Source organism: Ailuropoda melanoleuca, chromosome 10 (genome assembly GCF_002007445.2).
Source record: "Ailuropoda melanoleuca isolate Jingjing chromosome 10, ASM200744v2, whole genome shotgun sequence".
Classification (NCBI taxonomy): domain Eukaryota; kingdom Metazoa; phylum Chordata; class Mammalia; order Carnivora; family Ursidae; genus Ailuropoda; species Ailuropoda melanoleuca.
In genome coordinates this window covers 26236885-26258570 of record NC_048227.1, presented here as the reverse complement: position 1 = coordinate 26258570, position 21686 = coordinate 26236885, and the positions used below count along the sequence as shown (strand labels likewise).

At 49.1% G+C, this 21686-nt stretch overlaps 1 protein-coding gene across 1 annotated transcript in view; it reads left to right on the top strand.

Moving 5' to 3' along the window:
- Positions 1-763: 763 nt before the first annotated feature.
- ABCC1 (ATP binding cassette subfamily C member 1) overlaps positions 764-21686 on the top strand; it is a 116631-nt gene continuing 95708 nt past the window's right edge. The window contains exons 1-2 of the mRNA XM_019807751.2: positions 764-789; positions 1485-1551. Coding sequence (XP_019663310.2) covers positions 764-789; positions 1485-1551 — 93 coding nt within the window. The remainder of the gene's footprint in view (positions 790-1484; positions 1552-21686) is intronic.

Genomic DNA, 21686 nt, shown 5'->3' with positions numbered 1-21686 from the left:
CTCGCTTTGGTTCGTGACAACTGGGTCATTTTCGACAGGATCCTCTTTTGCTTTGCTCTCCCCTGCCTGGGAGCTTCCTGGTTTTGGCTGTGAAAGGGCCAGCGTGTCTAGATTGCTCCTTTTCTTGCTCTTGGAGTTATTTCCTTTGGACCTGTGCCCATAACTGGGATTGTTGGGTTTCAGGCTGCACGGAGTCTCTGGTTTTCTTTGCATGTTTCCGGGTTGCCCTTCAGATAGATTTATTCACTCCTTCTTCTGCTTGTCCAACACGTATTGAATGAGCACCTGCTGTGTGCAGGCCAATTGGTCCTGCTTTGGGGAGAGTCCAGGTAGGAGGGAAAGAGACACTTGGAACTCCACAGGGAAAATAGTTGGGAGCGTAGATTTCCAGAGCATGTCCCAAGTGCCAGGGAATGTTCTAGATGCTTTATGAGTGCGGGGTTTTCATCCCAACAGTAAATAACCTATGGAGAAGGGACTGTGGTTATTCCCATCCTGTGGATGGGGAAACAGACAGAGAGAGGTGAAGTCACCCAGAGTCTGGCTGGGAACCCCCGCCCTGTGCTACAGGAACAGAAACACGGGGGTTGCTGCAGGAAATAACACGTTTGGNTGAGTGCGGGGTTTTCATCCCAACAGTAAATAACCTATGGAGAAGGGACTGTGGTTATTCCCATCCTGGCTGGGAACCCCCGCCCTGTGCTACAGGAACAGAAACACGGGGGTTGCTGCAGGAAATAACACGTTTGGGTCTTGGTGAATAATGGCGGAGATGGGCACTTTAGATGGGTGAGGCCTCTGCACCAGCTGGCATCTGAGGCCGCAGTGGAGGGATGAGAAGGAGCAGACCAGGCGGGGGCATTCCAGGCCCAGGACAGAGCTGGTGGAAGAAGCTGGGTGAGATAGAAGAGCAGTGAGAGACCTTCCGGCCAGAGCATCAGAGGCTGGGGGAGGGTGTCATGGGCTGCCGTGGGGGCACAGCTGTGCCTTGCAGGGCTACGTTAAGACCGATAACCTAGATAGTATTAACTAACCCTTCTGGCGCTTGTGAGTCCCAGCCCCTCTTTGAAGTGCTTTCCATTGAACCCTCAAAACAGCCTTAAAAAGTTGGTGGACTATTGTCCCCGTTTTACAGGTGGGGCACCCAAGGCCCAGGAAGGTTGTGTACCTTGTTGAAGGTCCCACTGCTCCTCTGTAGCAGAGCTGGGACAGAACCGTGGCCGTTTGGCCCAGAATCCAGGCTTTTAGGCGTGGCACCGTCCTGGCACCGAAATGGGAGTGTCCCTAGTGGCCTGTTTTAAAATAGCCGTTGTGGGTGCTTCCAGGTCAGCGGCGGGACAGAAGGACTCCGGGGTGGGCCAGAGTGGAGTGTTTTCCAGCAGGCTGTGCCAAGTGACTCTGGCCCAGTGTCTTGGGTGGCTTCGGCATTGTGGCACATGGCGTTCTGAGCTGTCGTGACCGCAGTAGCAGTAACAATGTGGCAGAGGTGGCAGCGGTGAACTCGGCCCCCGGCGGCTACCCCGTCCCCCAGCACACAGGGTTCACAGTCAGGTGAGAGGTGGGTGACCAAAAGTCAGAGAGGTGGAGTGACTTCCTCAAGGGCACACAGCCAGGAAGGGCTGTGCTAGGTCTTGAACCCGGGTGTCGGCACCAAAGCCAGAGCTCCCGACCACTGCCTGCCGCGTCCGTCTCCCCCCTGCTGCGACGCAGTCTGGCACGGACAGGGAGCACGCAGCTGGGATTTCCGCTCAAAACAGAGAGACCTTGGCGTAGGGAGGAGGGCGAGCTCGGATGCTCTGGGCCAGGGGGCCGGGGCATCTCGGGGGACTTTTGGAGGAAGACAGTGGCTTTCCCAGTTTCCTGTTTTGGGCTGTCCTGGAGAGAAGGGACTGAGAAGAGGGAGCCAGAAACTTAGCTCTCGGTTTCACAATGCTCGGGCGCTTTTGCAACGTATGGGTGATGCAGCACTTTCCTGGTGGGAATCCCAACTGGAGCTTCGGTTTTCCTTTGCTTAACTCGCTCAGGCCCTGACCTGTCCTCCTGGCGTTGTGTGTCACCCGATCCCCTCCTGGTGCTTTGTTCTGCTTGTTGATAGGCATACATACCCGAAGCTCGTCCAGTGACCATCTTGGATCCTGCTCTGCGATCCCCTTAGAACGCTGTTGCCCCGTCTCCACAATGGCACATGTTGGCATGTTTGCGGCCATTAGGTTTTGCCTACTTCGGGAAACCTGCCCTGAGCTCCCAAGTGGAAACGATGACAGTGACAGCCACTAATAGGTCACCAAGTGCCCATCTCTTTTCCCCTGCTTGACTTCTCAGGGAAGCAGGACTTGCAGTGGTGAGCCAGCCTGCCTGTGTTGACTTCTAGTCCTTCCACTTCCAGGCTGTGCCACCTTGGACAAGTTGCTTTCCCTCTCTGTGCCTTGGCTGCTTTCTCTGCAAGATGGGAACATCCCAATGGGGGATGAAAATGAAATCATGTAATGTAGATTTAATCCTCACAGTGATTCTGAGAAGCAGGTGTTGTCCCTGCTGTGAGGACGAGGAACCTGAGTTTTCTTCCCCTTTGCTAGGTGAAGTAACCCCTCTGTCTGTTCTGGGGATCTCTTGTCATTTATGTGTAACTTTTCGGTGACCCTTGGTACTTTTAAAATCTTTTGTTACACTTATTGAGGTACCCATCCTACCTCCCGTACCAGATTCTAAGCTTCTTGAGGGCAGGATACAAAGGTAGATGTCGCGGCTCCACTCCTGTTACAAAGCAGGGCTCAGTAAATGTGTTAAGTGAGTGGACAGGCAGGTGGATGGCCTTTGGACTCACTAGGTGTTGGTGGAAGGAGTGGGGCTGTATAGAAAAACTATTAGGACAGTGGGTCTCAGGGCACCTGAGTGGCTCATTTGGTTAAGCGTCTGCCTTCAGCTCAGGTCATGATCTTGAGGTCCTGGGATCGAGCCCCGCGACGGGCTCCCTGTTCAGTGGGGAGTCTGCTTCTGCCTCTCCCTCTGCTGCTCCCCCCTGCTCGTGCTCGCTCTCTCTCTCTCGCTCATTCTCTCTCTCAAATAAACAAAAAAAGAAAAAAGACAATGGGTCTCAACTAGAGTGATTGTGCCCCCCCCATGGAGACATGGACATTTTTAGAGACATTTTTGTTGTCATGACTCAGAGTGGGGAGGAAGCTACTGGCATCTGGGGGGTAGAGGCCAGGGGTGCTGCCGGACATTCCACCATGCACAGGACAACCTCACAACGGAATTGTCTGGCTTCAGATGTTAACTGTGCCAAGGGTGAGAAATCTCGGGTTAAGGGGGCCTGAAATCTAGTTACAAGCAACATAGCAATGGGAAAAGACATCGCATTCACATTTATTTATTTTTTTTAACAAATGCAGACGAGCCCTGTCGAGATGATGTATCTTCTTACTGAGGTGATGAAGTGGGGCCGGTGTGTCCTTACTAGTTTGTTTTTAAGGGGGGGAACGTTAGGTTCCAAAGACAGCATATGGGAGGTGAGAATTCACATAGTTAAATTGACCCTGGGTCTTATTCATCTTTTTTTTTTTTTTTTAACTGCTTTGTTGAGATACAATTCACGTACAATATGAGTCATGCATTTGAAGCACACGATTTGGTGGTTTCTGGATAGTCACCATCACTGCACTTGATCTTGGGACCTTACTTGTCTTTGTGTCCTTCAGCCCCGGCCGGCCGTGTGAGTGGTGTGATGGTCACAAATGTTGGCCGCATCTAGTTTATCGTTTGGGGAGAGACTGGTGTGTCTGGTCCCTAGCTTTCCCAGGTGCTTCTGAGAGCCTGCCATGTGCCAGAAGCTGCAGTAGGTGGGAGGTGAACAATCCAGGCCCACCACCTGGGAATTCACTGCCTCTGTCGAGTTAACAGCCCGAGGGGAGGGCAAGAGAGGGGGAAAAAATCATGTTCGAGGTAAACAGTGTCAGGTCAGGTCATATGAAATTCCTGACCTTCAACGATGTTTGAGCTATGGCCAGGGTTGGCAGACGTTTTCTGGAAGAGGTCAGGTGGTGAATAGTTCAGGCTTTGCGGGCAGGGCGAAATCAAGTGACCGCACTTGGCAGCAGGCAAATCATCTCTTTTACATTTTGTATGTAAAAATGTGAAACCCGTTCCTAGTTTGGGGGACAAAGCAGGCAGAGGGTCAGATTTGGTGCATGGGCTGTAGTCTGCTAACCCCTGACCTATGCAAATGGCCATTTGCATGGATTTCGTTAGTCACGTGTATTACACATGATGTATTATATACTGTATTGTATGTTCGGTAACATATGTAGCATTAGAGTATTAAGATAGCATGTAAAATATCAAGTAATATCTGAAAGACATATTTAATGACTGTATGGTGAGTGCTCTACCATAAATGTGTGGAGCTCCATGAAGTGCTTAAATGAGGGATTGGATGTGCTTGATGGGGGTGGGGAGGGGGCAGGCCTCCCTGAGGAAGGGGCTTCTGTTGAGGCCCGAAGGCTTCTGTTGAGGCCCAAAGGCTGCCTCTGAGTTGAAGCCAGGGCAATGAGTGGGGAAGGGCTCCAGGTAGGGAGAACAGATTGTGCAAAGGCCCTGAGGCATAGAATGGGTCCAAGAGCAGTGAGTGAGGCACTTCAGGCAGAGCATCAGGATTGGGTTACAGTTTGAAGCTATCCCTTTGGCTGCGGGAGAGGAAGCCGAGGAGCCTGGATAGTAACCCGGGTAACCCAAAATATATTTGCCAGGTGTGGAATGGATTGAACGAACCCCCTATCTTCTAGTGGTGCACCATTTTTTACTTTGATTATTTCATGTTCATAAAAGGACTTCGTGTTTATCAAAGAGATACCAGAGGTCGTGGTTAGGTTCTATTCAAGCAAATCCATGTGCTGTCATTTCCCTGATGATTTCTCTACTCTCCACTGTTTGAACCAGTAACATCTGATAGAAATAGAAGGCAGGCCATGTGTGGGATTCTAATTGGTTGCCACATTAAAAAAAAAAAGTACAAAGCAGGTAAAGTGATTTTATTTTATTTTATTTTTTTTTTAAGGTTTTATTTATTTATTTGACAGAGATAGAGACAGCCAGTGAGAGAGGGAACACAAGCAGGGGGAGTGGGAGAGGAAAGCAGGCTCATAGCAGAGGAGCCTGATGTGGGGCTCGATCCCATAACGCCGGGATCACGCCCTGAGCCGAAGGCAAAGGCTTAACCGCTGTGCCACCCAGGCGCCCCAGGTAAAGTGATTTTAATGATTATTTGTAAAGATTTATTATTTGAGAGAGAGAGCATGCATGAGCAGGAGCAGAGGCAGAGGGAGAGAATCTCAAACAGATGCCCCACTGAGCATGGAGCCCGACAGGGGGCTCATTCCCATGACCCATGAGATCATGACCTGAGCCAAAATTGAGTCGGACATTCAACCTACTGGTGCCAGGTGTCTGATATATTTTATTTAACTCCGTGTAGGCAATATGTTAGCATTACAACGTGTAATTTATGAGATATTTTGTGGGTTTGTTTTTTTTCTCCATGCTAAGTCTTTTAGATCCAGCGTGTTATAGCCCTTCTCTGTTTGGTCTAGCCTCATTTCAACTGCTCAGTAGCCCAGTGAGGGAGTTAGTGTATTGGACACTGTAGGTTTAGATGGTTTCTGTTATTTTGTTAAAAATCAAACATTATATAATAATATTTGTAGAGCTGGGGGCACCTGGGTGGCTCAGTCAGTTAAGTGTCTGCTTTCAGCTCAGGCCGTGATCTGAGGGTCCTGGGATCGAGCCCCGCGTTGGGCTCCCTGCTCAGTCGGGAGCCTGCTTCTCCTTCTCCCTCTGCTGCTCCCCCTGCCCATGCTCTCTCGCTCGCTCTGTCAAATAAATAAAATCTTAAAAAAAATAATATTTGTAGAGCTATAAGCCACCAGGAATGCACACTCCTGCGTTTAGTGATTTTTTTTTTTAACCAGCTTTATTGAGATGTTGACTTAACCACATCTGTAAAGTTCAGATGTATGATGTGATGATTTGATAAATGTGTATACTGTGGAGTGATTTACAGTAAGGTTAGTTAGCACCTCCGTTCCCTCACATTATTACCCTTTCCCCCCTATTTAGTGGTGATAATTTTTAAGATCTACTCTCAAAACAGCTTTCAAGTATATAATACAGTACTGTTAACTATTATCACCATGTTGTACGTTAGAACCCAGAGCTTATTCATCTTATAATCGCAGGTTTTTACCCTTTGACCAACGTGTCCCCGTCTCCCCCAGCCCCTGACAAGCACCATTCTCTGTTTCTAGGAGTTCAGCTTTTTAATTTTTTAAATTTTTATTTGTTATTTATTTTTAAAGGTTTTATTTATTTATTTGAGAGAGAATGAGAACACACGTGGGGCGGGGCAGAAGGGAGAGGAAGAGGAAGAGAACCTCAAGCAGACTCCCCCCTGAGCGTGGAGCCCCACGTGGGACTCGATCTCATGACTCTGAGATCATGACCTGAGCCAAAACCAAGAGTCGCTCCTCAACTCACTGAGCCCACCAGGCACCCCTTTATTTTATTTTTTAAAGTGTATTTTTTTAAAAATAATCCCTATGCCCAGCGTGGGGCTCAAACTCAGGAGACCCCGAGATCAAGAGTTGCATGCCTCACCAACAGAGCCAGCCAGGTGCCCGGGGTTTTGGCCTTTCTCTGTTTGGCTTACTTCACTTAGCAGAAAGCCCTCACGGTCCGCCCGTGTCGTCAGCCACGGCAGGATGCCCTTCTCTGTTAGTGTCCGGATGATACCCCGTCGGGTCTGCACACACCCCATTTCCTTTATCCCTCCATCGGCCAGCAGACGCCACGGTGGTTCCCATATCTTGGCTGCTGGGAGCCATGCGGCAGGGAACGTGGGGGTGCACATCGCTCTCCGGGATGGGGATCCTGTTTCCTTCCGATACACTTCGTGACATTGTACGGACTGGATTCCCACAGGGATGGCGGGGCCAGCCTTCATCACCGCTTTTATGATTCTCATTGTGTATCTCGGGGTTATCAAGCTTAACCCGCACCACCTTGCTTTCCGCCTGCAAGGCTTTAGTAGCGATTAAGCGAAGCTGTTGACCTTCGGGTCAGGCTTTCTGTGTTTTCTTCAGCTTGAGGAGTAATTTCTAAGGGGATTCCTCGAGTCATTGTTTGGAATAGCCAAAGATTGGCAGCAACCCAAGCGGTGGGCAGTAGGGGCCTGGGTAAATAGACCGTGTCCCGCCCATTCCGCAGGGGAGTGGGGATGCTTCCAGAGGAAGGTAAGAAGTGAGGACAAGGCCAGCCTCCAAGATCATTTTTTTTTTTTTAAGTGAAAACATCAAGATACAGTCATCGTATTTGGTATAAACCTCTTGGGTAAAGAAACGGAAAAATAAGGCTATGGAGTTGTATTTGCCTAAAGAATTCCAGAAGAGGACTCAGGAAACTCAGATGTGGTTGGGTTTGTATACGGGAACGGGATGCCCGGGACCCTGCAGAGGGTGGGGAGAGGGAGGCAAGAGTAACTTTTTACTATTTGACACACACACACGCAAATATACACATATATTTGTACACACGCGTATATTTAAATTGGAGTCCCATTCTGCGTTCTAAAATCAATTTAAAAAGAAGTTGATATCTTCTGTTATTTCCAGCTCCTGCCATTTATAAAGTTTTTTTTTTTTAAGATTTTATTTGTTTATTAGAGAGAGCACAAGCAGGGGGAGCAGCAGGGAGAGGGAGAAGCACACTCCCCGCTGATCAGGGAGCCGGGTGTAGGGCCCCATCCCAGGACCCTGGGATTAGGACCTGAGCTGAAGGGCAGCCACTTAACCAACTGAACCACCCAGGCGCCCCTGCTCCTGCCATTTAATGACATTTCCAAAGCACCTTCCCTGTGGGGGAGGCAGGGATTGTCCTTTAGAAAGTGCCCTGGGCGAGCAGAACCCCTGATGAGCAGAGCAAGTGCTTTCGGGCGGGTTAATTCAAGGCTGGGCTAGGGCAGGGTGCAGTGGGGCCGCAATGGCCAGGGGTATGGAGGCCTGAAGGAGCGTCAGCTCGGTGAGGGCACAGCCAGCCCTGGCCTCCGGCTGGCTCCCTCCACACTGCTTGCTAGATGCGATACCATGCACACACTGCATGTTAAAACGATCATATTTTGCATGCAACTCATGAAAATGTGGCAGGGACATAGGAAGAGGTAGATCTGGAAGTAATCCCAATAATAGCCGTGACATTTATTGAGCGCCTGCTGTATGCTCTGGCCTGTACTTAATTGCGTGCCTATTTGCTTCATTCCATTGGTATCCCCACTTTACAGCTGCGGAAACTGAGGCTTGGTTGCTTGCCCAGTGACACGTGGTGAGGAGCTGAAACTCTTCCAGATAAGGGGTGTGTTTGGGGAGTATGGATTCTAATCTTGATGGGGGGGGAATCTGTTAAATGGGGTTTCTCAGCCCCAGCACTGTTGCTCTTTAGGGCTGACCACCTCCCTGTGGGGGGGGGCTGTCCTTGCGGTATCATGTTTGGCAGCATCCCTGGCTGGCTTCTGCCTGCAGAATGCCCAGACTGTAAGTTCCATCCCAGCAGTGACACCAGAAATGTCTCCAAACATTGTCAGATGTTCCCTGCGGGAAAACTTGTGGAGGCGAGTTTGCAGAGAACCAGTCCTGGAAAAAATAAATCAGATGAAGGCGTGAAATTCATGGTCCCCACATCACTCAGAGTGAAAGTTAAAAATGCCTGTAATGGCCTGTGAGTCCTGCATAGTCTGTCCCTCCCTGTCCCTTGCCTTCCTCCGTGACTTCATTTCCCATTAATGTTAGGTATATTGCATCTCTTTCATTGTTGCAAAATACCAGATGTGTTCCTACCACAGGACCTTTGCACTTGGTGTTTCTTGTGGGTCCCCCCCCCCCCGGCAAATGGCCTTTTGGCTTACTCCCTGGTTTCTTAAATGTGTTACTAAAGGACACCTTCTCAGCAAGGTCTTCCCACTTCTCTGTGTCCTTTTGTCATAACACACACACACATATACGTGCATGTGTGTATATTTATACATGCTATATGTATGTATTTTATATGTGTATATTTTTTCCTTTTCTCTTGTTTATTCTGTGTCCTCTTACAAGGCTGTCAGCTCCAGGAGGGCAGGCCCTTTGCCCTGCTGTTCACAGCTAGATCCTCTGCAGCTGGAAACAGTGCTCAGTAAACGGATGAATGCTGTGTGTCCTGTTTATTGCTGTGTCCCCAGATCTGTTCCTCTGGCTGGCACACGCCTGACCCCTCTCCTGTCCCTGGAATGGGACCAAATGGAGGATTTCGTGAAGCTCCAGAGTCTGATTAGAGGAGAGGAAGTGGCTGGGGACAAAGTCAGCAGAAACAGTCAGGGCCGGATGGAGACCATGAGGGCAGGTGTGTGCTTCGTAGGGAGGGGCCCGTCATGAGGAGAGTTGGGGTCAAGGGAGGTCGGAGCATGCTGCCTGCTGCTGTTGACATTTGGACACCTGTGACAGGCAGCCATGGCTCTGTTTTCTGCTTGGCTGTCAGTCCTTTTAAGACAGGAGTCTTGGCTTGGCAGGTAACCCCTGTCCCTGTCTTGCTAAGATGTTCCGTTCTGCACCTTGGGTGTCAGGGTTCAGTGAGGATTTGGGGCTCTTGCTTGTGCAGGGCAATGCCCTGCCTTCCTGGGGGCTGGGGTTAAGGTCTGGATGTGGCCCTTCCACCCCCCCATCTCCCCTTAATATTTCTGGGCTTTATTCTTAGCTCTGGTGAGTCAGAGGCTGAGGAAAGTCCGCAGCTCAGCCCAGCAGCAGGCACAGGCCATCGCAGCCTCCGTGACGCTGACACCTTCTGCCCTTCTCCCCCCACACACCGCCACAGGCTGCGCCGGCCTCTCGCGGTGCAGCCTTAGACCTCCCAGTCTCTCTAGCCTGTGCCGTCTCTGTAAACAGAATTCATGTCCAGAAGCCCAGCAGGCCCTGACCGACTGACCTGACTACCAGCTCCCCTGCACTCCTTTTCTCTGCTTGCTTCTGCTTCCGAGCTATCCCTTTGCCGGGTACCTCGCCCTCGGATTGGTTCTGAATATGGCTCTGTAAGCGATCAGTCACCTCACCTCTGCTCCTCAAAGACGGGGTTCATTGGTTGTGTCCCACAGATTTCCTTCTGTGCCTTTGCTGGGGCCCTGAAGCCGGCCTGTCTGGGTTTGAATCCAGGGCCCACCCATGTGCCTTTCGGCAAGTCTTCTTGCCTCTGTGTGCCTCTGTGTCCCTCTGTAAAATGGGGACGATGCGGGACCTGCCTCATAGGGCATGGCTCTGACCACAAAACAGAGCGATGGATGTTCAAGCAGACACATGGGCGCCTGGATGGCTTCAGTCGGGTAAGCGTCCGACTTGATCTCAGCTCAGTTCTTGATCTCAGAGTCGTGAGTTCAAGCTCCACATTGGGCTCCACGCTGGATGTGGAGCCTACTTAAAAAAAAAAAGAAAAAGGCAGGAGCACAGTGCCTGGCTCCTTGTCTGTGCTTTGTACAGGCTTCTGTCCTAGTCGTGCTCTGATCAGCCTGAGTTGTGGCCCCATGGGTTCGCCCTGGCTTCGTGGCAGACCCCAGCCTGTGCTGCCCAGAACTGATGGAACATCTCTGTGCAAGCTAAGGCCTTGACCCTGCCGTCTGCCCTGCAGATTCCATATTAGATGTATTTGCAGATGAAGGACACCAGGGCCAGAGAGCTTAGCTAATTTTCTGAAGGTCAAGGGGGCAAAAGTGAGTGTTGGTGGCTGGATTCAAACTGAGGCCCTCCGACTCCAGGGCCCTAGGCTTTGTTGTTCTTGCTTGTATTCATCTTACTTATTCCCTCCCTCCCCTCTGCATTTTTGAAAAGGTGGATACACACACCTATTCTCCCCTGGGCCTTTGCCTCTGCCGCCCCTCTGCCTTGGACATGCTCCCCCCCCACCCCCCAGTCTTTGCTCGCTTCGCTCTTTCTGATGCTTGCACTCTGCTCTGCCGATACATCACCTTCCCGGACCCTCACCTTGTACTTGCTGTCCCGACAGCCTTCCCTTTCCTATATAGTGAACAGTGCTCTTTGCAGTTACGAGTTGTGACCTTCTGTCTTTGTAGGAGTCTCAAGGGGGCAGGGACCATTCCTGATTTATCCCCACAATCCCTTGATTAGTCCAGAGCTTGGCACAGAGTAGGTACTCAGTAAATACTTGTTGTGTGATGGAGAGAATGAATGAATGAGTGAATGAATGAGTGAATGAAAAGAAAGAAAGGAAGCAAGCAAGCAGGCAACCAACCAACCCTGTTTTTACTGGTTTCTTGGCCAGGAACTGAACCTGGAACCTTTTGGCTCATGTTTAATCCTCCTGATTGTTCTGTAATAGCTGGGTTCTAGAACTAGTCTCATTTCACAGATACAGAAACTGAGGCCTGGTGGGGCCGCTGCTTTAGGGTGGTAGGGGCAATTTTTGCCTCCCCAGGGGCTATTTGGCAATGTCTGGAGACATTTTTGATCGTCACAGCTGGCCATGTATGTTGCTTGTAGGTTATGGGACCTGAGTTTCTGTGAAATGGGTTTATAGCACCTGCCTCCTCGAGTTGTTTGTGAGGATTAAATGGGATGTGTGCTTACTGGCATCTCTTGGACAGAGGTCAGAGACGCTGCTTAACATCTTCTGATGCATGGGCTAGCCCCCTCAAATCAAAGAATTTTCTGGCCTCAAATAGCAGTAGTGCCAAGGTTGAGAAACCCAGGTTTCAGGCTCAGATCTGTGACGAGGTGGAAACTGGAACCCAGACTCTCCAACCTTGTGTTCTTAACCATCCCCTCGCACTGCGCCTGTTGGGGAGGTGGGGGCAGTTGTAGCATATTTCCATGTCTGGGTCACAACGTTGCTTCTCCATTCTGCACAGATGCACTTGGACTTCCTAAGGCCTGAGGACGTGTAGTTGATGCCCTGCCTCAAAGAATGTCGCCTTCCAGGCTGGCTCAGGCTGGGCGGTGAGGCTGTGGCCCTTGCAAATCCGCTAGAGTTCCAAGCACCTGGCTGAGAGGCCGTGCAGCCTGGGACGTTAGGGCTCACTGTCAGCCTCTGTGGGTTCAAAGCCTGGCTCTGCCTCCTTCCGGCTCTGTGACCCTCCGCAAGTTCCATGACCTCTCTGGGCCTCAGAGTCCCCTGGTCCAAAAAGGGAGAGTTCTGAGAGTCCTGATTTTGTAGGGGTTTGAATGGACTCATGCTTGGAAAACACTTACCACTGTGCCAGACATTTCAACTACTGGGCGCCCAGTAATCATGTGCTTCCTCTTTGTTCCCAGCTCAGCATTTAGAAATGTCTGCCCTTAAGTTCCTGCTGTTGCTGTTTATTTATTAAAAATGCGAATTCCTTTTGTTATTATTGGTTTAGAGGTAATACATGCAGAGTGAAAAATACAAACAGTGCTAAAAATAATAAAACAAAATGAATAGTGTCTTCTCAGCAGCTCCAGCTCTGCCCCCCCGGAGATAGTCCCTGTTAGCTTTTTGAGTTGTGGTGTTTTTTTTTTTTTTTTTTTGGTATCCTTCTAAGAAAATTTCCCTGCCTTTAGAAGCATCTGTATACCCTTTTATACCAATTTTAAATGGGAACAGTAGTACATGCATGTGATTTAAAAAAAAAAATGCAAACAGAACATTTTCTAGGAATACAGAGGCATCTACACTTGGATTCAAATTCCTGGCTTCCCATGCTGCTTGCGAAACTCGGTCTCAGTTTCTGTATCTGTAAAATGGGTTTCATTCTAGGGCCTGCCTCCCGGAGTTGTTAGTGAGGATCACAAGGGATGTAAAGCACTTAGCTCGGTCCTGGCACAGGCCGCTAAGAACCTCCTCCGTAAGCCCTCAGTCTTTTTGTTTCTGTTGATGGAGGAAGGTGCCACGTAATTTCTTACGTGCGGGTCATTGCTCGACTGTCATCCTGGCCCAGAGCTCTTTTCTGAAATAGCATCCAGCCCCCACCATTATTCTCTGCCCCCCTGTACTCTTCTTTAGGGCATGTGCTGCCGTTGGACATGCCTATAGCTGTTAATTTATCTGTTTAGTATTTGCCTGTTTTAATAGAATGATCTTCTGAGAGTAGAAACTTGACCTCCACATGTTATTGGAACATGGTAGTCTCCTGATACATAATTGTCCACTGAGTGGTAGAAAGCCACCTATCATGAATTACTGACACAATCACATCGGGGAAAGGACCTTCAGACCCCACTGGAATGCCACGTTCAAAGTAGGTCCTCGTAACTAAAGAGGTCAGAGCAACCCTTACTCCCAGATGCAAGTGACTGAGAGCCACGGTTCAGATTTGTCATTGTGTACCCTCCTGTGTTGACCATTGGCTTGCCCTCCTCTCTGGAGCCATCCCTCCTGTCCCGAGGTCAGCCAGTGGGGCCCTGGGCAGGGATGTTTCCCTTGTCCCTGCAGGCCCTGGCCTGGCGTCCCTCTAGAAGCTGTGTCGGCCAGGCCGGAGCGGCAGGCTGTGGGGGGGGGGAGCCCTATGGGGCCCCCGCCGAAGAGATACCCCAGCAGACGGCACTTTGGGAACTGGCCTGATGGAGCTGAAAGGGCTGGTCAGCATCAGGACCACTCGTTGTGGAGCTTGGCAGCCCTGGGGTGGCTTCTGGACCTGACCCAGCCGAAGGCAGCCATGTTGCCTGTGTGAGAGCCATTGAATGGAGCTGAGGAGGGACCCAAGTAAACCTGAGGGCATGTGTAGGCAGAATAACGGCCCCTCCACAGGTGCCCCCGGCCTGGTCCCCGGAACCCTTGAATATGGGATGTTGCACAGCAGAGAGGAATGAAGGTGGCAGATGGAAATAAGGCTACCACTCATAGTCGACCTTGAGAAGGGAGGTGTCCTGGGTTATCTGGGTGGGCCCAGGCGTCATGGGGGTCTTTGTCAGTGGAAGAGGGAGACACCAGAGCGTAAATGAGGAGAGGTGTCAGCCTGACCAGCACTTTGTCTGATGCTCTCAGCTTTGAAGATGGCAGAAGGGGCCGTGATCCAAGGAATGTAGACGGCTTCTCGAAGCTAGAAGAGGCAAGGGAATGGGTCTTCCCTTAGAGTCTCCCGACAGAACACAGCCCTGCCCACCCCTTGATTGTAGCCCACGGAGACCCCTTTCAGATTCCTGACCTCTACAACTGTAGGATTCAACGAGTATGTTACTTTAAGCCGCCAAGTTGATGGTGATCTGTGACAGCAGCCGTAGGCAGTGAGTACAGGGAGTGTGTTCTGCCTTTAGCGATGATTGGAGGACTCACACATTTTCCTCTTGGCCCAGATTTTTCATGGACACAGGCACAGCTCCAGAAGGCCCTGCACAAATTCCCGTGTTCCCCATCACGAGGAGCCAGCGCGGGGTGGGGGTGGGGGGCAGCTCAGTGGTCAGGCTTCCTAAGTTTGAGCCCCAGCCTCGTCACATACAAGCTGGGTGACCTGTGGAAGTTTAGTTTTCTTCTCTGACTCTGTTCCTTCATCTAACAAAGGAGCATCAAAATAAAACCTCCCTTCTAGGTAGTCATAGAGGTTAAACAAATTAAATCACTTCAGACGCATACAAATAGTGCTGGCACATAATTAGTGCTCAGTTAATGCTAGGTGGTATTATTATCAGTAACAATATAAGTTCACCATCTTAAGAGTATAATGGTATAAACTTAGTTTATTTTTATTACTGATGTAAGACTTAAGATTACTGACAATAGTCCTTTATTGAGTGTGTGGGACCCTGTGTGTATGTAATTTTATTTGATCTTTGGGATAGCTCTAGGAGATAGGTATTCTCAGCCTTAGAAATGAGGCTTAGAGAGGTTCAGTAACTTGTCTAAGGTCACAGGCAAATAGAGAAGAAAACTAGGTCTAGGAGACAAAGGGATAGATAGTCTTTTTGGGAGATGGCATGGAGTGATGAGAAGGAGAATAGGAAAAGGGGAGAACGGAAGGAAAGAAATGGACCCTAAAAAAATCATCTGAAGAGGTTGTATGTAATAGTAATAATCAACATTTATATGGGTTTATGGTCGTCTGGGGAGGAGGCGGTAGTAGCCCCATTTTGCTGGTGGGCTATTTGAGCCTCAGAAGATCATTGATTTACCCGGAAGTATGCTACTGGTAATGGTATAAACCCTAAATTCATGCATGTCAAATTCTGAATTGTATTGTTGTATAGAAGTTGACTCAGTGGATCAGAATTTGTGTTATTAGGATGCTTTGTATTGTGAGAGCAAATTCATTTTAAACTTGTATAAACAAGTGAATTTATTGGAGAGGTCCAGTGGGAAGGAGGACTACAGGATAAGTTTGATCCAGCAGCACCTCCCTTCCCCCCACCCGTGGCACCAAGTGCCAGTTTCTGTCATATCCACCTTTTATAATGTCCACTTCGTTCTCAGCTCTCCACAGAGGTGACACTCCTTCCTTCCCCTCCCAACTTTTGGTGCTTCCCTTATAGATAGCCAAGGCACCTGTAAACTGTACATCCTCACCCTGCATCACTGGGGACAGGAGAGTGGTGTCCTTACTGTGATTGGGTTGATGTGGATCAAGGTGTCTTAGTTCCTGGTGCCTCAGTTTCCTCATCTGTGAAATGGGCATAGCAGCAGTCCTTGTGAGGACTGGGGGACATGCCTGGTACATCGGTGCTCAGAGTGTGCTGGTTGTCATTATTCTGCCCTGAGAGAGAAGGGTATGAGTTGACAGCACTCAGTGAAATGTTACGAACTCCCAGAGCTCATGGGCCAAGCAGCCTTGAACTTGTGCCACCCCCATCCTCAAGCATCAGGGCTGAGAGTGGTGGTGGAGGGGGGCACCCATAAAAAGGTGACAAAGCAGTCGAGGTATCCTGTGAAGAGAAGCCTGGGTTGGGGGAGCCATGCACTTTCTGTATCAAGATTTTCTCGGGCCTGGGTCAGCGCTGGTGACTGTTTTCTGGACTCGCTTTTCCTGGGGTTGAATTTTGTCACCAGTATTGGGCCGATGGTCGCTCCGTTAGCAGAATCAGCCTGATTTCTGAAGCTCCTGGATCCAGAGGCAGAGCTGCTGGAAGGAAGAGCAGGGTAGCTGTCAGCTCCGGGGTCTCGAGCAGCGAGTTGGCCGGCAGACTCTCCATGAATCATCGCCCTTCCTTAAGCCTTCCAGTGGCCTTCTGCATTTGCTGTTTCCTGTCCAAACCCCAAACAGCAGGGTCACACTGCTGGTCTCCAGGGGTGGCCAAGGGGATCTCTCTGCACAGAAGATTCCTTACAGCCCCAGCCAGCAAGGGACACACTGGAGGCCCGGACGCTGTCGTCTTCACTCTGGTGACAGTTGTCAGGGCCGCCGTTGGCTGGCTGAGGCGGGGTGGGAACAGGTGGCATATTGGCCGCCCGTGAAATTTCACCTTCACAAGCAGATTTCCCCTTTTCACATACGCTCCCCCCCCCCACCTCTCCCTCCGGCCTCTCCCTCGGGTCGGGGTGGGCATGTGACTTGGAGCAGGAAGCTGCCTTCCGAAGGGCTGGCGTCTGCCTTCGCTGAGCTGAGCGTTTCTTTGGCCTCTCTTTGCCAGGAGTTGCGTGTCCTTAGATGCTCCCCGGTTTTCTCTTGCTTACTTCCTAACTCGAGTGTTTCCCTGTCCTCTAAACCTCCCGCGTCTGGGCTGTGCTGGGGGCAGTGGTGGGGATTATAGTGAATTCTTGGAGTCTGCCACTAGCAGTCACCCCTTGTTTCTAGAGCATGCCGTTCTGTGTGAAGCCCCTCTCACACACTGCGCCGTTTGCTACTGGCCAAAACCCCTCCAGGCCCTTGTGTTTTCCTGACCATTTTCCTGGGGAGGAGATTGAGCTTGGAGAAGTGAAGTGACCTGCCCAGGTTCGCAGGAAGTTGGGGCCCGAATTTCAGTCCACATCCACCTGACCAGGAAGCCTAGGGTCGTAGCCAGGCTCTACCTGGATGGATTGTTATTTATTTTTTTTAAGATTTTATTTAATTTTTTGATAGAGGAGGAGAGAGAGAGACAGAGCAGGAGCGGGGGTAGCAGGAGAGGGAGAAGCAGACTCCCTGCTGAGCAGGGAGCCCAAGATGGGGCTCAATCCCAGGACCCTGGGATCATGACCTGAGCTGAAGGCAGATGCTTAATGACTGACTCACCCAGGCTCCCTGATTGTTATTTTTTTTTAAAGCAAAGTAGGAAATAATGTTTGGAGGGGAGGGGAGGCGAGGCATGGCATGAGCCATTTACTCAGTAACTTCTGGGTACCTGCCTGGTGAGGAGTGTAGTAGTCAAGAGTAGTTACACATGGTCCTGGCACTGAGGTCCTTGCATGGTCCTTGTAGGACAGAAGTTGTGACAGGTAAGAAAACCATTGCGAAGGTTGGGGGGTGGGTCTCATGATTTGGAGAGTGGGGAGGAAAGCTTCCTAAGGAGATACCCAAGTTGGGTTTTGAAGGATGTGTAGGAGTTTGTTACAGCAGAAAGACATTGCAGGGAGAGCCTCTAGCAAGAGGTATCCCAAAGAACCATTTATTTGACCAGCAGCTAGGGAGTGCCTTGAAAGCAGGGATCATGTCCTTCCCGAATCTCCAGTACCTTGAATAATGCCTGACACATGCATGGCAAATGCTTCTTTGAGTGAAGGCCTGAGTTGACACACTGGGGAACAGGGTAGGAGAAATTGTAGGAGAAACAGACAGGGCTCCGATGGGGAAGACCTCATGAAGCACAGCAAGGATCAACTTTTGAAAGTGATTGGGAGCCATCTGAGTTTGCTACCCAGAGGAGAGAGGACAATCCGACCTGTCCCATTTATTAAAACAAATGTTTAAGTCTGTGAATTTTCTTCCGAGCCGGAAAATCTTACTGCTTTCAAACTCACACGAAAAGATCTTCCATTTCCCTCATTATAAAGGGAAAAGGAATTTAAGCTACAGTGAGATATTTTCCACTCCCACGTCTGCAGAGATCAAAAAGCTTGTAATAGGGGCGCCTGGGTGGCACAGCGGTTGAGCGTCTGCCTTTGGCTCAGGGCGTGATCCTGGCGTTATGGGATCGAAGCCCCACGTCAGGCTCCTCTGCTGTGGGCCTGCTTCTTCCTCTCCCACTCCCCATGCTTGTGTTCCCTCTCTCGATGGCTGTCTCTAGCTCTGTCAAATAAATAAATAAAATCTTTAAAAAAAAAAAAAAAAAAGCTTGTAATACATGGTGTTTGGAGAGGAGTCACCCTTGTACCTTGTTAGGTAAAGTGTAAACTGATAACCCCGGAGGGCAGTGTCTGAATTTCAGATGCATGCACCTTTTGTCCCAGCAGGTTCACTTTTGGAAAGTCATCTTATAAATATGCCTGTGTGTTTGTGAAATGAGGCACTACCAGGTTATTAGTTTACTGTTGCACTGTTGGTCTCTTAGAGCAACCCAGTGCCCTTGTCAGCAGGAGGCTGGTCAAATACAGTCGGGTCCATCATCCAGTGGAAGACCAAGTACCTGGAACAAAGAATGAGGAAGCCCTTCATTTGCAGTGCAGGGGTGTTATTAAGAGAACAAAGCTGGGCGCCTGGCTGGCTCAGTCAGTAGAGCATGTGACTCTTGATCTTGGGGTTGTGAGTTTGAGCCCCCCGTTCGGTGTAGGGATTACATTAAAAAAAAAAAAAGAAAAAGCAAGGTACAGAACAGTGTGAGGAGTGTGCTTCCTTCATTTGATAACAGAAATAGGTATTTTTGTTAATATATGTGAATGAAATATTTTCTGGAAGGTGCTCACAAGACACCAATCATGGGTGCTTCTAGAGACAGGACCCTGGGGGGTTAGGGACTGGGATGGGAAGATGGCTTGTCACTTTTACCTTTATTCAAAAGAAATACAATTAAGTTCTCAAGTATAGAACATGTCTGTTACTGAAAAAAATCGGTTTCTAATATTAAGTTTAAAAAAAGCAAGGTACAGAACGGACTATGTATTGTACTTTTTGGGGAAACAAAATTGATACACTTTATCTGGAAGATATTTGGAAGGATGCACAAGATGTTAATAATGGTAGTTTTTGCCTGGGGGGTGGGATGGGGGGTTGCAAATTCAGAGAGGGAGACTTCTTTTTCACTACATGTATGCCATTTTGTGTAGTTTGAAAAAAATTTAACACATAGACTTTATGACCTATTAAAAGTAAATTAATAGAAACATGGATGAATGAATGCCTGGTTGGTTGGGCGCATGGGTGGGTAGATGTTGGGTGGGTGGATGCATGCATGCAAGGGTAGGGAGTGGGTAGATGGATAGATAGGTGGATGAGTGAGTTGGTGCATGGGTGGGTAGATACGTGGGTGAGTGGTACCTGGGTGGGTAGATACGTGGGTGAGTGGTACCTGGGTGGTTAGATACATGGGTGAGTGGTGCCTGGGTGGGTAGATGGACAGATGCATGGATGCATGGGAAGGGAGTGGGTGGAGAGATAGATGGGTAGATGGATGGATGGGTGAGTGGGTGGGTGGGCAGATACATATCTATGGATGCACGTATGGATGTCCAGATAGGTAAGATAACTTTGGCTGTAGTGGGGAAGGACTGGACTGAGTGGGGCCAGGAGGGCTGGAAGCAGGGAATGGTTAGGAAATTATTGCAGTAGTCCAGGCAAGGAAAGATGGGGGCAAGGATCAAGTTATAGAAATGTCTCACATAGGAACCGAGCTTCTGGTATACGTAACTGCATATATTAAGGCCCAGCATTGTTTTTACCAGAAGGGCAAATTCCTTTGGAATGAGCTTTTTCTGGCAGCTGCTCAGAAACAGTTCTGTATTTAATAACCACCAACAGTTTAATCCCCTTTTCCACCATCACCTTAAGAATTACAAGTGATGTGAAACCAGTTAAAATAATCAGTCTTTGATAAATACCACATTTATGTACAAGACTGTCTTCCAAATGCCCAAATCCACAGAGGCATGACCTTTGTCCTTTTTTTTAGGATTTCTTTATGTCTAGAAGTTTCCTAGCTAATCCCCTTGTGTGCATTGACCTTTTAAAGTTTATTTTTCCATGATTTCTTGTTCTTGGTTCTGGAGAAATAACTGTTTATATCACAGAATAATTACACCTCTGAAGAACCAGTTTAGGTACCTGGTTTAGACCCAGAGCTCACTCACTCACTCTTTTTTAAAGCCAAATCCTTTCTTTTCTGACCATCTTAATAGCCGTCTTGAAGTGTACGTGTCAGACTCACATTGTGCATAACTAGGTCTCTTTCCTGAGTAGCTCAGAGCATTATTTTGATCAGATTGTCAAACGTGTTTTTTAAGTGAAATGATCTTTTTGTTCCTATTACCTTCTTTTCTTCAACGGTCTTGAATGTGGCTTGAACAGTTCAATCATAGCCATAAGATTTCCAGGTTTTTTGGAGTTCCTCCGTGGTCTCACTTACCTGATTGTGGGAGGCTTTAGGGATCAGATATAGCGGGAGTTTTCTGGAGGGCTCACCGTCCAGTGGTGGGGAGAAAATGCTAGGAGGGAGATAGGCTGCATGGGGCCTGGGGCCAGCTGTAGCCCACGGGCCTCGTCCTGAGGTGGGCTGCTCCCCAGCTCCTGCTGATGGTTGTGAAGCAGGAATTTGAGCCCAGTGCTATTATATTTTTCTTATTTTCTTTAAAAAATTTTTTTTTATTTATTTGTCAGAGAGAGAGAAAGCACGCACACACACAAGCAGGGGGAGCGGCAGGCAGAGGGAGAAGCAAACTCCCCACCGAGCAGAGGCCCCACGCGGGACTCTATCCCAGGACCCTGGGATCATGACCTGAGCTGAAGGCAATTGCTTCACTGACTGAGCCACCCAGGTGTCCCAAATTTTCTCATTTTCTACGAGTAACCAGATCTACACTTCCATATGAAATTTTCTGATTTTAAAATGCTGGCAGCTAACCTCAGATTTTTTAAAAAGGATGCTTAACCAACAGCAATAACAACAAACCAGCTGTGGGCCACATTGGCCTGGGGGGGCCACCTGTGTCAGATCTCTGATCTTATCTGACCCAGTCATGGTAGAAATAGGAAATTAAAGCCATAAGGGAGGGTAGTAACTTTCCCCAAAGTTGTAGAACTGGTCAGTGGTCAAATCAGGACCTGAATTCACTTCTCCGTTTACTGAAGTCCTAACTGTTGGCCGCAGTTTATTCTTGGGCTGATATACCCGATGTGTTCATTATGTGTCAGCTTATCTATTTGGCATGTTTCTAGTGAAACACACGTGGGTTCTTTAAAAAGCAGTTGAAACAAATTTGTTTCTGAGGCTGGATACCTTAGTGGTTCACCATAGGGACTTCAGAACCAAATTGACTGGGTTTGAATTGGGCTCCAGATCTTACCTGCTGTGTGATCCTCGAACAAATCACCAAACCTCTCTGCCTTTGCTTGCTGTTCTGAAAAAGGGGTGATGAAGTACTCACAGAATTAAGGGGGATAAGGCAGATAAAGTGCTTAGAATAGAACCTAGCACAGAGGACTGCAATTTGGTCATTACCCATGATGCTGAGGCTGCTAGTGGTGGTGATGGCCGTGATGATGATGATGATGGAAGTGGTGGTGGTCACGATGATGGTGATGTTGGTGGCGCTGATGGCAGTGATAGGGACAAAGAAGACGACTTTCTGAGGTCCTCAGTTGGCAAGATTGT